Raw genomic sequence first — 18,272 nt, forward strand, 5'->3', positions numbered from 1 at the left:
AATATTAAAATGGATTTGAGGGAGGTGGGATATGATGATAGAGAATGGATTAATGTTGCTCAGGATAGGGACCAGTGGCGGGCTTATGTGAGGGCGGCAATGAACCTCCGGGTTCCTTGAAAGCTAGTAAGTAAGTGTAACAAAGTGAACTTTAGGAGAATGATCTATGAACTACTTTTGAAAAGGCTTAACCTTGACAGTGCGCGTGCGTTTACACGTTGACTGCCAGAGTGTTTTATGTACATTAGTGCTTGTGGAGACACTGGTGTCCTCTCTCGCAGCCAACGCAACGTGTTAATTGTTTTATCACACAAGGATCGCAAGGCACGGGGCTAATGTAATGTGTGTTGAAAAAGAAAAAACGGGATTCGGAAGAAAAAGCGTAGCCTTTCCTTAACGTAAGTTCGTCTTGAGTGGTGTAATACAAAACAATGACAATTACTTGCATAAAACGGAAATTAATATGAAGTTTATGGGTTATAAATATTTTTTTTCTTTTTGTAAAGCTCAGTGTCAGAATAGAATTCCTTGGGAAGCTAGTGTAATGTTATCTTATCGATGAGATACAGACTATGACTCTGCGAATTGTTTAAGTTAATTTTAAGACTCTATTCACCCGGACAGTCTGCAGCTATAAAGTTTCTCATCACGTGCGTTGTTACATCACTTCATCGCAGCTGTGTGGCGGGTAAGTTGTTGAGCATCGTGCAAAAACTGCAGTGGACACTAAAGTTCCTTCGAAGTGCTTTCAAAGAAAATGAGTTTGCTAAGACGTATGACAACCATATCGTGCGTGTGATGATGTCTGTACTATCAGCATTTAATATGAGGGAAGTGAATTTAGTATAGTTCTATATTCTATGAACATTCGAAGTGTAATCTAGAAGTAAAGGTCCACACCTGTGGAATAACGGTCAGCGCGTCTGGCCGCGAAACCAGGTGGCCCGGGTTCGAATCCCGGTCGGGGCAAGTTACCTGGTTGAGGTTTTATCCGGGGTTTTCCCTCAACCCAATACCAGCAAATGCTGGGTAACTTTCGGTGCTGGACCCCGGACTCATTTCACCGGCATTATCACCTTCATATCATTCAGACGCTAAATAACCTACAGGGTAGATGTTGATACAGCGTCGTAAAATAACCCAATAAAATAGAAGTAAAGATAAATATTTCGGGAGGATCTTTATACAGGGACATCATTTTATTTTTACTTCAATTATTATTGTACCTGAGTTTTTGAATGTACTTCACTTCCACCCCTTCTACTAACGAAGTTCAACCGCCCTCACACAGATCCAAGACCGCTTATACAGTCACAGTAGCCTTACGGCCATAGTAAACAGTACGTTCCAAAAAATATGTTCGCGTTTTCCGTGACGAAAGAGCTTTCAATATTGAATCATTTTCGCACAGGTACTGTCGTCCATTTGCCTACGTCGCATCCCGGTTTCCCCCACCCGCTTCTATTCGCCTCTCTGTAAAGGCTAGTGGCTGGGCTGTGAGATCGGATCGTATTCAATACGGATTGAGTTCCATGAAAACTGGTATCGTATTCAAAACGATTTCCAACAATAATTTTAATTACAGATCCAAAGAAATAAATTTGGTGGAATGTAGACAATACGTTTTGTACAACAGTTCATATTGCTCTTGCTTGAATTAGTATATCAGCACTGTAAATCTATTATTTATCCATAATTGTTTAATAATGCCTACTTATTCAACCATATTTCACTATGGTAACGATATTTTATTACCACACTGAGTGCGGTAATCAACTAGTGCTGTAACAACTATCAATTTCCTGAAAAAAAAATCACGCGTTAGTATATACGCCTAACCAATTTTAGATTTATTTCCTCCATATCCATCGTCTTTCCATTTTAGGAAAGCAATTAAATTAGCGTGTCTACTGATACTGATGTTTGTTTACATGGGCGTCACACTTCACAACATGGAATAATACGCCCACAGAAACGATTAGATAAACACGAACTGTGTGCTCATTTTATGCAGACAAGGAAGCAGCTTCACTCTCCTTTATTAAATTTTCTATCTTGAAAGCAATGCAAATATGACTACGCTACAATGTTCCCTAGACCTCTGTTTTGGACTTCGTGGTCGTATTTGCATTCTGCGCATGCGCAAACCTTCGCTATGTTTTGGAAAATTAGCCAGGAGTCAAATGCGCACTATATAACAGAGTTTTGTAGCTTATAGCGGACTATACTTTTCTTTCTGTGTTCGGTTCAATATACATCCTATATTAATCGCATGCTATACAAACTGTATCAACTATTGAAGAAATTTATAAATATAGTTTACTAACTTACTACCACAGAAATAAAATAAAATATAAATGTAATCGACATGAATATAGTACTCGAAGACAAAAGTCTACTTTCCCATTAATTGAGCCTAAATATCATACAAGTGCAGCTCTTAAACATGGTGCTAGTTTCGGCCCAAGACTTTATAATAAAATTACATACAAACCAATTTCCAAATTTTAAATGTTTTAAAATTAAAGCTTTTAAAAAAGAAATTTATGAAATTATTCATCATCATCATCATCATCCTTCACGAATTAGGCCTCTGTAGACCTCTTTCGGCCCCATCTAGCAGTCTTCTTAAAGGTCTTCCTGGTCGACGATGTCCTCTAGGTTTATACTGCATCATAATTTTTGGGATTCTTGAATTTTCCATTCTTCTTACATGATCTAGCCAATTGAATTTGTATCTGCTGATTTTTTCTTCTACTGACTCTACTTCTAATTGTTCTAAAATTTATTCATTCCTTTTTCGGTCTAAAAGAGTATATCCTGCTGTCCTCCTCAAAAATTTCATTTCCGTTGCTTTGATTCTGTTCATGTCTTTTTTCTTTAATGACCAAATCTCTCTTCCGTATAAAAGGGTGGGTAATGCTAGTGTATTATATATTTTTATTCTTGTAGATTTTTGTACTAATTTAGCTTTTAATGAATTGTTTATTATTCCTAGAATTTGTGTAAATTTGGTAATTTTCTTGTTCACATCTTTTTCATTTTGATAAGATATTTCACAACCCAGATAATTGAAATTTTGCACTTGTTCGAGGCATTGGTTATTGTGTATTATCTTACTTCTGACTGGGTCTTGTCCTAAAAATGCCATTACTTTTGATTTTTGTGCTGAAATTTCCATCCCAAAAGCTTTTAATATTTTATTTAATGTATACAATCCTCTTTGTAAATTATCCTCTGAATTGGAAATTATGACTTGATCATCGGCATAGAGTAAGGTATTTAATGAAATTATTCATGATATATAATATTAACGAATGTGTGTATTTTTTTACCTTTTATTTCTGTCGACTATATTGATGTTTTAATTGAATATCACTGGCTTCCGTCTGATTGACAATTTATATTAAATGTGTTTTTTCTATCTTTTTTTTTATTTCTTCTTCTTTTTTTGTTCTCGTGTGTTATTTATTGGTTTGAATTAAGTTACATACAGTCTTACTAATAAACCTTGTATAGTTTTTATACTAGACTTATGCAGAGTTGAGACAGAAAACTTTACTAATAAACCATGCATAAGCGATGGACGTATAAACAGTCTGTAACTATACAATGGGAATTGCTTTGCAGTAATATACACGAAACCCCTTGTTTAAGCGTTGTATATAGAGAAAAAATGGCCGCCCCTCTAACAGCTGTTCGTATCCACTGTCATTTTATGATGACGGTTGCCTAGTAACCAAAGAAGAACAAACAAAAGAGCATAGAATAATTAGAATAATATTACTGTAGCTTGTACTCTTTGACCAAAATATAGTATGGTAATCGATTAGAGCCAGTTGTACTATCGATACTTAACACGCCACACTAGAGCGCTCTAACGGATGCAATAGAGAACCTCAGATATTCTATTATCTTTCGTAACGAAGTAATGACGAAACTATGACGTAGCTGTGTAACAGTTGTACTGTTATACGCGACATATGTAGTGATTATTAGTAAGGAATTTACACACGACGTATAAATGAGCTACTCATTATATAAGTATAATACAGTTAAACGTCTGTATATAGAGTTTTTATTAGTAAGACCGTTACTGTATTTAGTAAACTGTCCTTGTAAATTTTATGTTATATTATTGACTAAGACCACACCGTACACGAGCCTGGCTCTTGCGGTAGTGGCTAGAAACATTTTTGTTTTATAAATTTAATTTGTACTCACTAACTAGCTAGCTAGCTAAATTAAATAAATAAATGTTAGTTATATATCTTTATAGCTTGGCTGCGTAGCGTAGCGTCCAGTGTGCGCTGGCCTTAAAGGTTATGTTCTGAAATTAGAATTTGACCATGCTGAAGATAAATGACGTTTGATTAAAACATCCTAACAACGAAATATTCGGCAATGTTAGATCGAAAACCTCGACTGCTATTTATACTGTAAAGCAAAAGTGACCTAAAAAATTCTTGCTGAAAATAAAAACTGAGAGAAACAAAAGAAAGTGACAGGTAATTTGAGAAAATCAAAATAATTATGTGAAACGTCTACACTCGAATTTTTTTATTGGGTTATTTTACGATGCTGTATCAACATCTAGGTTATTTAGCGTCTGAATGAAATGAAGGTGATAATGCCGGTGAAATGAGTCCGGGGTCCAGCACCGAAAGTTACCCATCATTTGCTCGTATTGGGTTGAGGGAAAACCCCGGAATAAACCTCAACCAGGTAACTTGTCCCGACCGGGATTCGAACCCGGGCCACCTGGTTTCGCGGCCAGACGTGCTGACCGTTACTCCACAGGTGTGGACTCGAATTAAGGAAATAAAACACAATATGTACTGTCTTTAACACTGTAGTTGTCAACTGTTGTGGAGTAATGGTTAGAATGCCTGACCGTGAAGCGAGCGGGCCCGGGTTCATATCCTGGTTGGGACAAGTTACTTGGTTGAGTTTTTTCCGAGGCTTTCCCTTAACCTATTAAGGGGACGTATATGATTTTTAAAACTTTCATAATTTTAATCGAAAATGTGACATTTAAACTGCATAAACAGGCCTACAACACTATCACCTGTACAAAATTTGGTGCTATCAGAGTTAATAATTTTGAAATTACATATTTTAAATTCACGTTTTTAAAAACGTTCCTTGCGTCGAAGTTTTCAAAATGTTTAGTTAGTATGTGCTCAAAAGCTTGAAAATAATCATGAGGATAAACATTAATTAGCTATTTACGCTCAGTCTTAATAGAGAGTTAGAACACATTTTTAAATTGCATGAATTTACCATTATAGGATATTTTAATCTAAGTGCAATATGAATATGCCTAGAAGGAACTTAATATTAATATTTCATACAAATGCTAATTAAATTTCATTTATTAACATTTAATTGACCTCTGTGAGAAGTTTCAAACCGTCAGCAATAACTGTTGTGCAATGACCTTTTTTTTCCTATATTCAAGAAACTGGTTAAAATTTTATAATCGAGAAAACAGCATTAAAAAAAAGACATTTCTCTCAACTCACACACCGTATGTTTGGTAACATTTCATTATATTGCTAGATCATTTAAAACAGTCTCAAATACAATTGTGATATTAAAAAGAAGAAAAAAGGTTATTTTTTTAATTTTTCAGCATTATTTCACATTAGTGTCTCCTTAAGAGCAAATGCCGGGTAACTTTCGGCTCATTTCGTCGGCATTATCACCTTTATCTCACTCATACGCTAGATAATCATAATAGTTGATAAGACTCGTGAAATAATCAATTTAAAAACACTTTAGTATATTTTAATTGACATCCATAAATATTCATAGCCCAGATAAGTACAGTACTCACTATTTCCATGGATATTGTGTGGAAATAAATACACTTAATGTTACTACGTAAAATATAGTAAAATGTAATTAATTACGTAATAAATTAATAGATTCTCAAATATTTAAGTTATCATATTTTTGCTGAAAAGTTTGCAATTTTAATACATTTTAACAACTTTCAGAGTCATACATAAACGAATGATAATGTACCTGTACTTAATTTACATTAGTTTAGGCTACGTAATCTGAAATACTTTGTATAAGATATAAAATATGAACTCAGTGATGATAATAATAATAATAATAATAATAATAATAATAATAATAATAATAATAATATTAATAGTATAATTATTATCCTCTGATTGAGGTTCTGGCTGATATATTACATTTATTATCAGGTAACGGTTAGCGTGTCTGGCCGCGAAACCAGGTGGCCCGGGTTCGATTCCCGGTCTAGGCAAGTTACCTGGTTGAGATTTTTTTTCCGGGGTTTTCTCTCAATCCAATATGAGCAAAAGCTGGGTAACTTCCGGTGCTGGACTCCGGACTCATTTCACCAGCATTACCACCTTCATCTCATTCAGACGCTAAATAACCTAAGCTGTTGATAAAGCGTCGTAAAATAACCTAATTACTAAATTTCTCTATTATCAGGCAGTACATCTCACTTTGACGATATGTGTCAGAGGAAGAACAATTATTTGTATATATCTGGAGTCTGACTGGTGTAATATATAGCTAGTCAGCGATGTTTGTAATGGAGGGGGAAAGAACTGGTCACCCTACCCTATTATCTTTATGTCTTGTTGGTATCACTTGTGAGGTTCAGTCCTGTCTTCGGACAGTTGACTAAATAATAATAATAATAATAATACATATTATTTTGCTAGTAAGATGAATCATAACACTAACGACCAGTTTTTCCAAGTATTGTTAGAAAATTTAACGACTATTAAACTCTAAACAGTTTGTTAATTAATAAAATTGTATGTTTTCAACACCAATTTGGTTTAACAGATTGTTAACAGTCTGTTAATTTTAAATGTAGGATTTCGGGCAGTTAACTCGTTTAACAGTTAGTTAAATATGGCCGATGTCTCCACAGCTGTTCGAACAGAAGTTGCGAAATTAATATTTTGTGTCTCTCTGTAGGGAATGTTTAGCATATGACTGGTAATATAACATTTAAAAAATACTTTGGACTGTTTAAATACATCAGTGTTATTTTATTTCTTTCGTGTTTCGTATCCATAATAGCAATAGGGAAATACAACCTCACTTTGTAATCATTATTCAGCACGTCACCTACAACTTTCATTTGTCAACTGTTTGTTTATGGAGTGTGGCCTACTATAACAGGTTGTCATTTTATGCAAGTTTCATGACTCACTCTATAATATAGAATTTAAAGATTAATTTTAGCCAATCAAAAATTGTCTTACATGTGTAGAATCATTACCAACTGCTGTTGAGTAGTTAAAATAGTGCTAACAGACGTTATAGTTAAGTGTTGGTTATCTTAAACAAAATTATGTTGAACAAATGGAAAATACATTAACAAAGCGTTAAAAATAAACAGACTGTTAATTTAACATTCATTAAGCAAAATTAAACATTACTTGGACAAACTGACCATTAGTGTTACATACAGATACAGGAGTGGATTTTACATTCGATTGAAATGTTTAATTAAACAGAATTTGACATTTATTATAGCACTAGCCGTACCCGTGCGCTCCGCTGCACCTGTTAGAAATAAATGTAAAGTAATTACATAATTAAAATAGGACGTTTGATCCAGGGAACATACATGTTTGATAGAAGGATAAATCGTTTAATACGTTACTTAATTTAAACTGATTTAAATTATTAAAATAGGATCATTTTCGTCAAGAGAGCACTCATTTGATGCAATGACAATTCCTTTATGTTTCTTATTTCTTATTACATGCAACCATAGTTTAATGAATGTACAAAATAGCCTATTAAGTTTTCTGTGCATAAGAAGCTATTTTAATCTTACCTGTCCTCAATTCACTCACAAGTTACTGTAATAACATTATAGCATTATGTCCATCCAGAGAAACTACATTTTCCAATGATGAAATAATAATTAATTATACAAATCGGTTAATTTAGCTTCCGATATTACTTCATACAACACAGAAACATTCTCTGTAGGCTTTCATAGCTTTCGATTGTTGCTGTCCAAGGCCCCTTATAGACGAAATCATTTCTTTTTTAATTCATTGCACTGCCTTAAATGGCAGTTATTTTCATTTTAAAACTCATTTATCTCATTAAATATCAGTCTTATCAAAATTTTTCAAGGAATAAAACTTATCGCAAATTATTTTTAAAGAAACTTTTGTTATGTAACATTTTTCACAAAAATCAATAATAAGCTAGATATTTCGATTTATTTAATTCAGGCCCCCTTATAACCTCCATTTTAAATAATGTATTTTTAATGCCATATAGCCTAAAATCTAAGTTACAACGAACTTAATTTATATTCCAATTTTCATCGGAATCCGTTCAGCCATTATCGCGTGAAAAGGTAACAAACATACATACAGTCAGACAGACAGACAGATATACAAACAAAAATTTCAAAAAAGCGATTTTCGGTTTCAGGGTGGTTAATTATATATGTTAGGACCAATTATTTTTGGAAAATCGAAAATTACCAGAAAAATTTCGGCTACAGATTTATTATTATTATTATAGATGATCCTCAAGAAAAATTAATGTTGTTTCTCCAGAGATTTGAACATGTCTGCCACCTCAACATACGACTGGTTAAACAAAGATCTAGTAGAGACAGCATTGCGGTCACACTATGGCGACGTACGGGTGCTGGACTTCAAGATCCAGGACGCTACAGCTAAGGGAGATAATCACCTCAGCAAGATGCTCCGTCTACAGGCGAGAACTAACGATGGCGCTACCCACTCTATCATCGTGAAGGGGAGCCTAGAACAGGGATCCAAGGCGGCCATGACGAGGGTAATGAAGGAGAGCAAGATCTTCAGAAGGGAGGAGGTGGTGTACGGCACGGTTCTACCACGGCTGCATGCCATGGTGCAGCAGTCCTTCCCAGGCGAGTGACCTGCTATATATCTTGATAACGAAAGCATGACATCATTTTTTATTCATAAACTACTTATCAAATAGAAAACAAGACGCGGAAAAAAACATACCAAATGTTCACAAAGTTACTCACTCAGAATTTAGGAATGTTAAACATGGAGTTCCCCAAGGGTCAATTTTAGGTCCATTGTTGTTTCTAGTTTATATTAGGTAATCATTTAGCCTTAACCATATATAATTCATCTCATATAATTTATTTGCAAATGATACAAATTTTATTACATGGTAACTTCCAATTCATTGTTAAATCTAATGAATGAATGGTTTAGTGCAAATAAATCAGCACTTACCATTGATAAAACCAATATAATCAAATTTAGTACATATACTATTATCCAGTTGTCCTACAATATTAGATTAAATGAACTGATCTCAAAGAATATTATGTAAGCACAACAAAGTTTCCTTGTTTTGGAATTTGACAATCACTAGAACTGAAAGACATACACAGAATACATTACTCCTAAATTCAGTTCTGCCTGTTATATATTAAGATTCTTATCATAAATTGGCGGTATAAACACCCTTAAAATGATATTTTTTGCTTACTTTCGTTCTGTAATAAAATTAATATTTTGGAACAATTCATCTGAAGATAAACATATTTTTGTCTTACAGAAGATAGCTATAAGAATGCCAGGTGTGCATAAAAGGGCTTCATGTAAAAAGGTTTTCTAAAATTTAGAAATAATGACTTTACTTCGTAAGTGTATTCTTTTCACTGATGATGTTTCGTGCTGAAAGCCAAAATACCTTTAGTACTAATCACAATATTCATAATTTTATAACAAGACAGAAATCAGATCTCAGCTGTTACAGAAAAGGAATTCACTCTTCATATATTACAGTCTTCAATGCACTGCCTCATTTTTTTAAAGTTTGGAAGAGCCAAGAGAAAACGTTCAGAAAAGAATTAACAAAATTTATGCACTCAACTGATAAATTGTTCATGACATTAATCTACTTACAGCGTATTGTATAGTTTTTTTGCGTAACCTTTGAATTGTTCCATATCTCAGAGCTATAATGTTGAAGCAAGATCTTTGCAATACAATAAACTAAACTCAAATTAAGACGGCGCAATATCTGCTAGATCCTGTGTTAATTTTCTAGATATCTGTTATACTAATGCTCCATTTGCGCGAAGCTATGTGATAAAATCAATATTTTAATGTATACACTGTAGAATATCTTAAAGCTGAAAACTAGAAGCTATTTGATAAAATTAATATTTTAATGTATTCACTGTAGAATATCTTAAAGCTGAAAACTAGAAGCTATTTGATAAAATCAATATTTTAATGTATTCACTGTAGAATATCTTAAAGCTCAAAACTAGAAGCTATTTGATAAAATTAATATTTTAATGTATTCACTGTAGAATATCTTAAAGCTGAAAACTAGAAGCTACTTGATAAAATTAATATTTTAATGTATTCACTGTAGAATATCTTAAAGCTGAAAACTAGAAGCTATTTGATAAAATTAATATTTTAATGTATTCACTGTAGAATATCTTAAAGCTGAAAACTCACTCTACAGACGACTTCGAGCCCTTCGCGCCTATCTCCCTGCATTCGGCCAAGACCTTCCTGCTGCTGGAGGATCTGACGCCGCAGGGTTTCAAGATGCTGGACCGCCACGCAGGCCTGGACCTGGACCACTGCCTGCGCGCCATGCGAGCCATCGGCAGGTTTCACGCCGCCACGGCCGTACTCCATGAGCGAGACCCGGACGCTTTGCAGGAGTTCAGCGAGAGCTTTTTCAGCGAACCTTCTGTGGAACCAGGCTGGGGCAATTTCTCCAAGGGTGAGGAACTGAATTAATATTGAAATACTCATTTCCATGCCGTAACGACTGGACACGTGGAGTGACTCGTTGCCCGTTGACCACCTATGGATTACCGTTCCTTATGGGTGTCTAAAGCTAGCCAACAGTATCCATACGGGCGAAAGGACTGAAGTGTTCAGTTTAAACCTAAAATACGAGTAATAACAGGGTAAATCCTAATTAAAAATTTAGGTTATATAATTTCAAAGAATTTACACAATAAATACAATAAAACTTCAATCACAAGTTTCCCATTTATTACACGTTTTTTACACTCACAAGTTTTTTTAAGGGGAGAGGACGGTATTTTTTGATGAAAAAATTAGTAAATTCTCAAAAAAAGAAATTTCTTTAAAATACTCTGTGATATGTGTGGAATACATTGTATAACATTTTGTGGGTAGGCGTATTTGTGCCCTTATAGGATGTTGAGGCGCCATTTTTAAACTTCCTGCCCTCTGGATTTTTAAATCACACAGCTCTTTGATTGCTGTTTCCGGAACTTGAGTAAATTAAAAAAAAAATCGTTAAAATGTTCTGTGATAGCCCATGTATGGAATACATTGTATAACATTTTGTGGGTATTTGTGCCATTATCGGACGTTGAGACGCTATTTTTAAACTTCCTGCGCTCTGGATTTTTAAATCACACCGCCCTTTGATTGCTGTTTCCGGAACTTCATTTTTTTGCTACATTGCCAGACAAAAATCGATATAATTTCTGAACTATTAATGATACATGCATGAAACTTAGAACACATATTCTCTAGACTATTAGGCAAATTTTCTCTATAACAGCATTTCCCTAATTAATTTCATTTTAAAAATATGTCTGTCTGTTTGCAAGAAAGAAAATAAAAAAGTTTTATTAAATTTTAATTGTTTATTTTAGAAATGTAGGGACTGATATCAAAATTCTATTACAGACAGTTTGTAGAGCATCCTTTTACAAGTAAATTGTAACAAACTGTTTGAATTTATCTTTAAAAATGATTAAGATATATCGATTTTAGTAAAATCCTGCATTTGGTGCATTTTTTTCAACTCTGGCCCCCAAATATATATATGTAATATTTGGTTGAGTTGCTGTAACCATGAACTCTCTACATACAAAAAATTAATATTTTACATCAAATAGGAAAAAAGTTAAAAAAATACCGTCCTCTCCCCATAAAGTCCCGGCAAGGTCCCTGAACTTTCCATATTAATTTTTTCGGTTACAAGTTTTTACACTTATACGATCGTATTTTAAACTCCATGTGATGTAAAACGTCATTTATAAGTTCTAAATTAATTTTGTGGGAAGTAAGATTAGCAATAAAAAAAATGGAAGAAATTATGGAGATGGAAACGAACGTAGTTGTAGTAGCTGCAAAAAGAAGATTAAAATGGTTTGGACACGTGAAGAGGATGAAAAATATAAGAATAGTGTAGATGATGATGGAGTGGACTGCAGAGCGAAGAAGAAGATAGAACAAAGGATGGATGACGTCAGAAGGAGTATGACTAGAAGAGATCTTGCTGAGGATAGAGATTTTTGTAGGAGGAAATTTTCGTTGTGTGCAGGATAACTACTGTATTGTAGAAAAATTTTAATAATAAGTAAGTTTTGCAGCGAAATTGTAAAAACTCGAAAATACTGTACGTGTTCATTGTTAAAATGCGGCCCACTTTGAAATCCGTGGAAATTCGAAGCTACCCATGCTTTCCTTCGACAAACGTCTGACCTTTAATGACGCTGTTACTGCTTTAGAAACAGTGAAACATTTTATAACACACCATGATGCAACTGAACAAATATGAAACGAAATTATTGTTATTAAAAGTTGAGGAAATGATTTGTTCCTTAGCAACAAGGTGTCCAAAAAATTGATTTTTTTTGTAAAATAATCATATGTTATTAAATGAAGAGCATACTGGATGAACAAGGAAGGTCAATGTCGTAAAACTTTCTGAATTGTAACTTACTAATTTGTAATGTAATGTAAGTAGCTAAGATTTTCTGCAAATAATCTTACATTCTTCAAGAGTATGTGTTATAAATTTCACTACTGTATTATAGCCTCAAAGATGGATTAACTGTGAAGTTCTAAATTTCTCTTGTGAAAATTTTACTAAATTGACTTAACTTTCTACTACTACTACTACTACTACTACTACTACTACTACTACTACTACTACTACTACTGCTGCTGTTGCTGCCACCACTTTTGCTACTGCTAGTACTACTACTACTACTACTACTACCACTACTATCACTACTACCACTTTTGCTACTGCTAGTGCTACTACTACTACTACTATTACTGCTACTACCACTTTTACTACTGCTGTTACTACTACTACCACTACTACCACTTCTGCTACTGCTAGTACTACTACTATCACTACTACCACTACTACCAATTTCACTACGACTACTACTACTGCTGTTACTACTACTACTACCACTACTACCACTTTTGCTATTGCTAGTACGACTACTACTACTACTACTATCACTACTATCACTTTTGCTACTGCTAGTACTACTACTACTACTACTACTACTACTACTACTACTACTGCTACTATAACTTCTACTGCTGTTACTACTACTACTGCTACTACTACTACTAATACTACTACCACTACTACCACTACTACCACTTTTGCCACTGCTAGTACTACTACTAATACCACTACCACTACTACCACTTTTGCTACTGCTAGTACTACTACTACCACTACTACCACTTTTGCTACTGCTAGTACTACTACTACTATTACTGCTACTATAACTTCTACTACTGCTGTTACTACTACTACTACTAATATTATTATTACTACTAATTCCACGATTCGTTGTATCTAATTTTGTGAGATTTAAATTACAATGCATAAAACAGATTTGTCAGACTAAATTGTGACGAAAATATACAATTTAAGATTCAGTTTAATCTTATCCTTCTGTGATCTAGGTATGGCCAAGACTTTCGTGGAAGAGTTGAAGACGTGGCCAAAGGAGTGGAGCAAATATGTTCAGAAAGTGAGCGATTTCTCTGAGGTGATAATGGAGCGCTTGCATGAAAACATACGGAGAAGAGAAGAGGACTTCAACGTGCTGGCGCACGTAGATCTGTGGGTCAACAATGTCATGTTCAGGGACGAAGAGCCCCGCAGTTTACGTATCGTCGATTTCCAGTGGGCGCATTTCAGTTCCCCCGCACTCGATCTGCATTATTTCATCGATTCCAGTTTGTCCCCTGAAGTCAGGGACAAGCACAGGGACCGTCTCTTCGAGGTGAGGAACTACAGAAGTACTCTTACACTCGATACTGTCTGCTAATGTTACAGGCTCTGGGATTTTTGATAAACTATGGGATAGTTTTAAGACAACTGTTAACAATTAATATTGATTCCGCTCAAATACCCAAATCGGTTCCATTTAATATCCCTCCAGTTAGATGTAGAAAAAAATGTTATAATTTATTTTACTTTTAAATGCATTTAGTCATTTACTTACCGGTATTTACATACTTATTTTACTTGTTATTTGTTTATGTATCTGTTTGTTTATTTGTTTATTTATTTAAATTGTTTATTTACTTAATTGTTTGTTTTTGTTTAGTTGTTTATGTATCTAATTACTAATCTATTTATTTATCTATGTTTATATCTATTCATTTATTTATTCATATATTCATTTGTTTATTTATTAATTTATTCATTGATTGATTTATTAATTTATTTACTCATTTCTTTATTCATTCGTTTGATTGTTTATTTATTTCATAATTCATGCTCGTTGTTATAGCAGATTAGATGTTATCCAGTACTCAATCCACTATCCTCAGTAAATACAAATATAAACCAATTTTCACAATAATATAACACACACAGACACACACAATAATATTTAAATATTATGGCAATAAAAATTTAGTAGAATAATTAAGTCAACCCAAACTCTACCGTTCATTCAACTATTTCTTCTAAAATTACATTCTCTCTAATACTACAGAGCGTTTCCTTAGGTAATGTAGGTCTATCGGGCGGCGCGCGAACGGCACGAAGGCCATGCAATACGTGGTAAATTGTCTCCCACACACTTGCAGTCCAGTTCAGTCTCTCTGTAACAGTGATTATGCTGCCCAAATCATATGATATGCAAACCGTAGTATGTCTAACTTTAAATTTCTATTGATAGTGAAATTACCGTGTTTTGTTCTTTAAACTTCATGATACAAACATTTTTCTGTTTGAATATCCAGTACATTGTACAGAGAAGGTTCATTGTGGTAGATTTTTGGAACCAAAATTAGTTTTTAAAATTTTGTTAAGTAGCCTATTTCTGTACACTGTATAATTTTTGTACCTTCTTATTATCATCATCCTCATTTTCGCATTACGAGAAATGCGTTTGTAAAATTGTGTAACAATCTGATCATTAAAAGCGAATAAATAAACAAACGAAATGTGCCAAAACGAGTTGTGTTCTAATATAAAATTACTAAACACATACATTTTCACTTAATTTCGTGAAATTTTCTTGTTTTAGGAGTACCACAGCTCTCTGAGCACCTCACTCAGGGCTCTGGGTTACACCAAGACACCCGTGACCTTGCAGGACATCCATGATGAGTACGCCAGGAAGTCCACCTTTGGACTTGTGCTGCTTTTGGCTCAGGTGGCCGTAATTCAAAGCAGACCCGGATGTGGGTTTGAGATTGAGGAGTGCCTCGAAACTGGAACGAATCCTGGACGTAGCATGTACAGCGACAATTACAGAGATAATGTGAAGACGTTTCTACCAATATTCGATAGGAATGGTGCGTTTGAAAGTCCGTCTGGAAAGTAGGCTTACGTAAGCAAGACTTGAAAATATTTCATTTTTGAATATTGCGTACACTACTTTTAACAGTTGAATATAAGTAATTGATTAACTAGTGGACTTACTTGACCGAAACAGCTGCAAGCCGCACAGACTTACATAATTAACACGAGTAAGTCCGCTAGTTAATCAATTACCTGAAAATATTTGTTTCACTGCCTTGTATTATTGCTATTTTTTCGAGCTGAAAAATGTTCCTTTTCTTCATTTTGTCCTCTTCAAGTTTTCATTTCGAACTTTTTTCCCGCCACTTATCTTATGCCTAAGTCTATTGTCACTCATGCACCCAAATGCTATGAAGAACTCGTTAATAAATATCCATAACTTTGTAGGGACCGAAAATCGAAAAATCGAAAGAGGAGAATTGGGAGGACAAATTTAAAAGGTACGCAAACGCGTCCTTGCAAGGGGTTGGGGGCTGTACGAAACTAAATATGTGAGCTCCAAGCCTGTTGGCCACTAGTCTCACTCCGGGTTACGCTGCTCCATTGAAGGAGCGCTAGAAAATTTTGAAGGGGAAAACCGAAAATGGACGTAACACCGAAAATCCGCTGTCTGGCAATAAATATTACTTGTCCTTGTACCTGTAAATTTATCTTTCCATAAGTCTTGTTCTTCTTCCGCCTGACAAGGTTTAGGCCTTTAGACCTATTTCCGAGTTGCATAATTTTTAATTATGTGGTGCAATTTTAACTACGTAACTGTTTACGTCTTGACTTGACACAAAGAAAAAGAGCACGTCATATCGAAATCGTCACGTCATTGCACGTACGCAACACTAAAGAGTGACGACAGAACGTTCTGAAATGCAGATTAATTTCTCTTGTCGTCCCAACATAATATCCTAATTTAGTCATAGATATCAGTACAGAAGGCAAATAAATAAAACTGCAATATATTATCTCAAGTTACAATTTCGTTATCTCAAGACAAACATTGTTACGGAACAAGAAACCTCAGGGAATTCCGAAAGGTGTTGTAGAAGCAGTGGCATGTATACAGTTTAACCGTCAGTACACAACCAAAAATATTGTGCCTTTTTAACCCTTAAATTCACAAAGTATCCTATACGATACAACAGGTTAATATATGCTATAATTTTAATAGAACAATAAAAAAAATTGGTAGGAAAATTAAATAACCAAAAGTAGTTCAAGTTGCAGAAGAGAGATTTTCTTTTGAATATTATAAATGTCAAGACTCACAAAGACTAGTAGATCATATAAAAGTTATTCTCTAGTCTATAAATAATAATGAGGAAATAAGACACATTCGCTAGGACTGTAACGAAACTATTCACAAGTGAGGAGTTTTGAACTGTTTAGAATTGGCCTAAGAAAAATATTTCTATTCCTATTTTGTATTCAGTTATTTTCTTGTTTCTTTTCTGTACTATTTTTCATACATATATCGTTGTTTTCATGCCAAAAGAAAATTATAAATGCGTGCAAAAATAACCAAAATTACACAATACTATAATATTGTACAACATATAAAATATGAACATTGCGATAGTTGTTTTCTTTACAGTCCGACACGGTTAAAAAACGTACACAACAAAATAATCTGCCCTCAATGACGGTGACCATAAAGATCCAGAATAAAAGCACTACAGAATAATTTAGAAAGACAAAAAGATTAAATATTTGTGGTACCATAGAAAGAGAATCTGAGATGAACTTTATCCTACATTACATTTTTTGGGTTCTTCTGTATATAATAAAAAAATCTCTCGGAAGGTTTCTGTCTTCATTGTATTTACAGGAGTGGACGAAGTACTGACATCCCAGTACTTTCAATAGAAGCACAAAATACTTCAAAAAGTAATATTTTAAATGCAAATAAAAATAAATTTAAGAATGCAACAAAGTACATATGTATTTAAAAACATTCAGCAAAGTACACCTGTATTTTAAAAGATTCAACTAAGTACATCTATATTTTTAAAAATTCAACAATTTACATCTGTATTTGAAAAATTCAACAATGTACGTCTGTATTTCAAAAAGATTCAACAAAGTTTATTTGTATTTTTAAAAATTCAACAAAATACATCTGTATTTAATAAATTCAACAAACTACATCTGTATTAAAAAATTCAACAAACTACACCTGTATTTAAAAAAAAATCCAACAAACTACACCTTTATTTAAAAAAAACAACAGAGTACATCTGCATTTCAGAAACAAAGTACATCTGTGTTTTAAAAAATTAAGACAATACATATGTATTTTTAAAAAGTCAACAAAGTACATCTGTATTTCAGAAAATTCAACAAAGTACATTTTTGTATTTAAAAAATTCTACAAAACACATCTGTATTTTAAAAAAAATCTACAAAGTATATGTGTGTTTTAAAAAATGAACACAGTATATCAGTATTTTAAACAATTCAACAAAGTACATCTGTATTTTAAAAAAATTAATAAAGTACATTTGTATTTTAAAATATCCAACAAAATATGTCTGTATTTAAAAAAAATTAACAAAGTACATCTATATTTTAAACAATTCAACCAAGTACAACTGTACTTTTAAAAAGTCAACAAAGTACATCTGTATTTCAGAAAATTCAACAAAGTACATCTGTAG

At 33.6% G+C, this 18,272-nt stretch overlaps 1 protein-coding gene across 2 annotated transcripts; it reads left to right on the plus strand.

Annotated features, from left to right (window-relative positions):
* The first annotated feature begins 251 nt into the window (after positions 1 to 251).
* Positions 252 to 17,778, plus strand: LOC138713151 (uncharacterized). 2 transcript variants are annotated; one of them, XM_069844978.1, is made up of 5 exons: positions 252 to 398; positions 8,589 to 8,926; positions 10,519 to 10,785; positions 13,767 to 14,089; positions 15,347 to 17,778. In XM_069844978.1, exons 2-5 carry the CDS (start codon positions 8,599 to 8,601, stop codon positions 15,644 to 15,646), a joined length of 1,218 nt encoding a protein of 405 aa, XP_069701079.1. In that variant the 5' UTR covers positions 252 to 398; positions 8,589 to 8,598; the 3' UTR covers positions 15,647 to 17,778. The 2 variants fall into 2 exon arrangements, with proteins under 2 accessions (XP_069701079.1, XP_069701078.1); XM_069844977.1 differs by lacking the exon at positions 252 to 398 and adding an exon at positions 453 to 688.
* Positions 17,779 to 18,272: the final 494 nt, after the last annotated feature.

This window comes from Periplaneta americana, chromosome 14 (genome assembly GCF_040183065.1).
Source record: "Periplaneta americana isolate PAMFEO1 chromosome 14, P.americana_PAMFEO1_priV1, whole genome shotgun sequence".
Classification (NCBI taxonomy): domain Eukaryota; kingdom Metazoa; phylum Arthropoda; class Insecta; order Blattodea; family Blattidae; genus Periplaneta; species Periplaneta americana.

What these genes read in the sequence shown, in the direction of transcription:
- LOC138713151 (XM_069844978.1), top strand. Translation starts at nt 8,599, where the DNA reads ATGTCTGCCACCTCAACATACGACTGGTTAAACAAAGATCTAGTAGAG. An exon ending in CTGGGGCAATTTCTCCAAGG is followed by an intron (nt 10,786 to 13,766) that starts GTGAGGAACTGA and finishes TCTGTGATCTAG; the next exon opens with GTATGGCCAAGACTTTCGTG. An exon ending in ACAGGGACCGTCTCTTCGAG is followed by an intron (nt 14,090 to 15,346) that starts GTGAGGAACTAC and finishes TTCTTGTTTTAG; the next exon opens with GAGTACCACAGCTCTCTGAG.